The 5,903-nt window shown below is 31.9% G+C and overlaps 1 protein-coding gene across 1 annotated transcript in view; it reads left to right on the top strand.

The window, feature by feature from the left end:
- The window catches only part of LOC108971641 (triple functional domain protein), a 69,460-nt gene that overhangs the window by 54,628 nt on the left and 8,929 nt on the right, over positions 1–5,903 (top strand). The window contains exons 11-12 of the mRNA XM_018937848.1: positions 1,048–1,147; positions 1,877–2,125. Of these exons, the coding sequence (XP_018793393.1) occupies positions 1,048–1,147; positions 1,877–2,125 (349 nt within the window). The remainder of the gene's footprint in view (positions 1–1,047; positions 1,148–1,876; positions 2,126–5,903) is intronic.

The raw sequence follows: 5,903 nt of genomic DNA, 5'->3' as shown, positions 1-5,903 counted from the left end.
AAATATATTATTAATACGAATATAAATRTTTTATGTTGAGCGCGAAAGAACACGTGTGGTCTCGCCCGATGATCAAAAGGAATAGGACGAATTAGAGAAGCTAATATGAGGTGATCAATATTGTAACTGGACTAAATATTTTAGTTAGCTGAATACAGTGTTACCAGATGAAAGTAGTTAAGTAGTTACAATATTAGAAATAGTTTAWARGTTGATCTATTATAATTTGGAGAGACGCTAATCGCTACAAATACATAAGAAATGTTCCCGGGACCTCGCATGCAATCACCAACCATATAGAGTAAAGTCACCCGGATGTTCGGAAATCCTGCTAATAGTTATATGGGTGCTAGGTCAAGATTTCGCCCAATTTTATCTGTTGTAGACACGAAATTACGTAGATATCAGTAAAATCCGCTCTCATCTTTTCCTTTATATAATTAAAAATTTTGGCCGATATATGATACCCGGAAGTTCGAAAATATTTATATTAAGTACATGGGGGCCCGATAAGTATTTTTGATACAAAGAGTTAAGTACTATTGTCAGGAAAGGATTCTCTCAGAATTTGTATATCTTACACACAGATCCATATTTTCGGTCAAAAGTCACATATTCGAAACCTAGTGGCTTTAACAGTTTTGATTGGCTTTGGTCAATTTTAAGGTGGCATACTTTAAAGGATTTATTAATGCAAATTTTTATTTAAAATKGTGTTACATGAGAAGAAGGCGTGGTTGCCTGATTTCGCCCATTTTCGCACTGTGATATAGGAATATGAGAAGAATGCTTCGCCCTACCAAGTTCCATCAAGAAATATCAATTTTTAATTAAATTACCGCTTGAACGGAAGTACGGACAGATAGACAGTTATTCGGAKTTCAACTCGCCTCGACATGCTGATCATATAGGTATCGTCATTACTATTAGTTTTAGRTAGTACGTAACACCGTTAGAAACTATTATAACTCTGTAACATGTTGCAAAAATGTAATATATAATAACTTATTGCACAAATTAACCTTTCTGTAACTTTTCTATTCGCAGGCCAAAATGGTTTCCTCTACGCAAACACTCACAGAACAAGAACGAGAAGTCACCAGTGGAAAAAACACTCACAAAGAAATCCTCAGAGAAGAGCTTAAGGGTAAGTAAACAATTATAAGTATTATACGAAATAATGAGTTTGAGGCTTTTTTATACTATAGCTCTTTAATTAAGTCAATTAGAAAGTTATCTTCATTTAATTCACTATTTATTGCAGTCACTATGACTTTCTGTGGCTTTTTTGGAATATAAATATTGGTATTAAAACAGATAGCAAATKTTCAAGCAATTCAATTCAATTAACTAAATTAGTATTCACTTTGCTGTAGAATTTTTGAAAACCGAACTAAACGCCGTAGAATTTATAAAATAAGTTATAAAAAGAGATTAATATTGTTTCAGATAAAAGCTTAATTTAGTCAATTATAAATGAATTTATTTAACTTTTGTCAATTTTTGCACCATCTCTACACAAAATTGAGCAAGTTAGTCTTATTATGGAATATTACTCGTACCCGTAAAATGCTAAAAAAATTTTAGATAATACCTTAATTGAGCCAATTAGCAAATTACGCTAACGGTAAAATCACCATATTTTCAACTTGAAATGGGAATTTTAATTTATTACTTAATCCGAGAAAGAAATATAGGTGTAGTCGTATATAAAATATGCTTTCCTTGATTATTCATATTACGGAGGTCATTTAATGCAACATAGCAAAGACAAAAGTAATAAACGCAGTGTCATTGCCTCCATAGCGTCTTTGTTTACGTCCAAACTTAATCTAATTCATTTCTTTGTTTTCTAAATACTTTCTCTCTTACTTAGTTGACACAAAAACAAAGCGAACAGGATGAAAAGAACCTTTCAAGTTCAGCCACAGCAAGCAGTCGAAGTCATTATGGCACATCAGCGGCGACATCACAGGCCAATGCCGCACAAGTAGCCGAGTACGAGGCWGAGGAAGAAGCTGGCCTCGAGCTGCCGCCGCCGATGAAACCGCTGCAGGAGCCGCACTTAATGGCCAACGGCCCGCCTGTGTTTGCCAAGGATCTCAAAGAGAACTCCAAAAACTTGGTAAGTCAACATACAAATAAACTTTAGCGTGAAYTCTTCGAAAGAATATGATTTAACATCAATGATAGTATAAGCGGCGTTGTACGCCACCATTTTTGATTAGCCGTAAACTCTTAATGTGTTATCCTGGCGTATTGCATTACTCATGGCGCCTAGACGGCACATTYGATGATTGAGGTTTGAGTTTTAGCGAGGCAACTGCTGCTAACAAACATCACGCGCTCTCTTTGTAGTTAARATTTTTTTTTATGTATATGTAATTATTTTCAAAGATACGCTTTGTCATTTATGRTGCGAAAATGTAATTATTACAAGAGTCGCTTTACCTTGAGGCCTCGCACATTCTTCAATATTTCGTCGAAGCCCTATTGAAATGCGTTTTCTCAAATTGAAGTAGTTTATATTTTTTGATGATATATGATAGGATGTTACTCATACGCCATATTGTACCCATTTTTGTTTACTGTTTTTTGTAATTTCCCTGAAGGCAAGAGGGAGCTTTTTTGATTATTTATTGGTTTTTAGAAATTTTTGCGACTCTGTACGGATAAGATAAGTTAATTGAATTTGCGCCAAATATTCCTTTCCTTTATTTCCTTTTAATAGCACCGTATAGCTTTTAGCTCTATCTACTCATTCTTTATGCGAGGATAGCTTCTCTACCATTGAAATTGAAGTTACAGGGTRCTCATAGCCGTGATCTTTGTTTTGTCTCGGTAATGTTTTTACCCAAAAATGTTTATTGAGTAGCTTGTAAAAATTTCTCAGTGTTTATTCCTCACAATCGCATTCGTTTCACCAAAACCATCGATGGTTTGCTTTGCATATTGTCTTTAATGTTTTCTGAGCWTCACTGATTTTATTACTACTATCCGCAAGTTGTTGCGTGTTTAATGATAATAAAGCTTCCCCGATTGTTCCATAATGGTGTGAGCATTTCGCACTCGTAAACTAAAGCCGTCATGTAAATTTTAGTATTTGTAGTAAACAAAGAAATTGCTCCCACTTAAAAACTAATAAAAGAGGGCATTAAATAAATTGAGCCTTACACAATTTCATATTTGCTTAGGGTGACCCAATTGACTAACGCCTTTGATGCCAATATTTATTTTCTTTTTTTTATGATAGATTTTATTGCAGCAAATGTAAATACCGTTTGGAAAAAAATAATAAAATTATAACTTGAGTAATAAGTTAAATATTGTAAGATCGGTAATTACACTATATTATATGACATCGATAACATTTTCCAATACAAGTAGTTAGAACCATTTATCAGCCTCTGATTTTGCAAGAAATTTATTTAGTTGATACATTTTTAACTATATTTGCCAATTCTAGTTATTATAAATTCTCATTATCAAAACTATTGTCTCTGAATTATATTCAATCTTCTTTGGTAGCCACAAATTGAAGTTCGAACTATTACATGTTTCCATTTAAAATAATATGATTTTGTGGTTTTTATTATGACTTCATAATATCAAAGCTATTGAAGCATCTATTGTCCATAACTAATATTCAATCTTCATGGGTGTTCTCAATTCGTAGTTCGAATAATGTTTAAAAAATCAAAGCTCTAATGAATTTTGCTTAAAAAAGATATATTGAATGCCTTGAAAGAAGCATACATTCGATGTTTCTTCGTTTGTTATTAGAATGCTAGAAATAACTCAATAATTGTCGTTGAATAATCGTACCTTAACTCTTCAATTATTTCTTTGTAATTACGTCTATGTCGTCTGCATACCATATAGCACCTGTTAATGCAAATATTTTTAGCGTCGCAACTTATTTCCGCTAAAGTTTTTTTTTTTTTTTTTTTTTTTTTTTTTTTTTTTTTTTTTTTTTTTTTTTTTTTTTTTTTTTTTTTTTTTTTTTTTTTTTTTCATTCAGAATTATCTTATGGTTCATCGCCTTTCTGCTAGGTGCTCTACTTTAAGTGGCTACAACAAGTGTCAGTCGTTCATCGTATATTTAGCGCCAATTAAGCGTCTAATTAACTAGTCAAACCTATATTCAAGACTTTTTGTTTGTTTACTTTTTAATTTAAGTGTGTATGTTTTTATATTTTTTTTTTTAAAAAAATTCTATACGCTATCATGTCGTAGGCGTTTTGGCACATACCGCACCTTCATGCACATACATAAATATAAATATGTGCATATGTATATATGTACATATATTTMCAGTTATATTGCCTTGTTTGTGTAAATTTAGACCTCGCGGCCGAATTAACCGCTAATATTTGCTCTTGAATTTATGCATAATTTTTTACAGAAATACTCACTAATACATATAAATATATATATATATGTTAACAAGAATTTTTTGGTAAAAGGTCATCGAATATTAGTATCTAAATATYTATCACATTTTTCGCACGGCCGCATGTCATAATGCAAACAAACCTTCCCTTTTAGATCTGAATCAGCTTCGAAACTTGCACTGAAGGTGCAAACCGTCAACCAAAGGATCGGAATCCATCCATATATATATATATATGATCGTCACATTAGGCATAAGGTTTATTAGAGTAACGAAAATAATTATTCCTAATTTTTACTAAGTAATTTACGTACCAAGTTTCTTCACGATATCTCAATTTTTACTCAAGGTATTGAAAGGACGGACGGACAGACAGTCACTCGGATTTACATTCTTCTTATCATCCTTATGATTTATATATATGTTAGTTTTAGGTGTTACATACAACCGTTAGATGAGCAAAACTATTATACTCTAGAGCAGCATGTTGTAAGGGTATAAAAAGAAATTTGTTGAGAAACACCAAATTTCATATTCGAAATATTAAAGTCCAAATTTCATATTCGAAATATTAAGTCATGCGGAATTGAAAATAAACACTCTTAGACGCATTAGGGCATATCAGATATATTAATGTGCTACACTTATAGACTCTTAAGCTAATAACAAGGAAGAGAGGCGGCCAGTCAAAACATTGTTTATACCCAACAATAACAACAAAGAAGCAGCGAAAACACCCGCAGCTACTAAATCTTGTTGAGCTCTTGATTAGTGAAAAGCATCAAGCTTATACAAACGGGCAGGTAGAAACGTATACAAATACAGTTACGAGCAAAGAAACAGAATTAACCATAGTACTAATTTTCCGTTCTAAAAAATAAGAATTATTTTTTCGGTTTAACAAGTGCAATATTTTCTTTAACGATTTTCCACAAATTTTCGATTGGATTCAGATTGTCAGCAAATTCCGCATATGAGAATATGACTTCATCTAAGACTTTAACGTACATACATATATTTGGGGGTTCATGTTTTTTTCATTCAAAAATTCATTTTTTATACTCTTGCAACCGAGTATAATACGAACCAAATACGATTGCATCTATGCCGTTTGCTCAGCATTGGCACCAGTACAATTTTTTGGACCTATTCAATATTTTTGCAATTTCGTTTTGCGTGTGAACCCTTTCCTTGCAAATTCTTCTTCTGAGCAATGTTTGGCTTGACCCATTGTTCAACATAAATAGATAATTAATACAAATATTCATTCCACAGATCTAATTATACTAAYACAACTAATTACCACGCTTTTTAATTTCAATATTTTGTGTTTACAAAGTTAATTCTATTATTTTCATTTATGACGAGCACACTTTTATACTTTTCAAAATTCTAGTTAACTCGACAGTGTTATAATTTCCTGTTTTTTTTAAATACATATGGTTGTACTATTACATTACTGTTTAAAAACAAAACCTTTGATTCTAGTTTATTGTACGTAAATGTATAT

This window comes from Bactrocera latifrons, unplaced genomic scaffold, assembly GCF_001853355.1.
Source record: "Bactrocera latifrons isolate USDA-ARS-PBARC rearing strain unplaced genomic scaffold, ASM185335v1 scaffold_35, whole genome shotgun sequence".
NCBI classification, from domain to species: domain Eukaryota; kingdom Metazoa; phylum Arthropoda; class Insecta; order Diptera; family Tephritidae; genus Bactrocera; species Bactrocera latifrons.
Note: the sequence above shows the minus strand (reverse complement) of the source record. Positions and strands in the feature narration are given on the sequence as shown.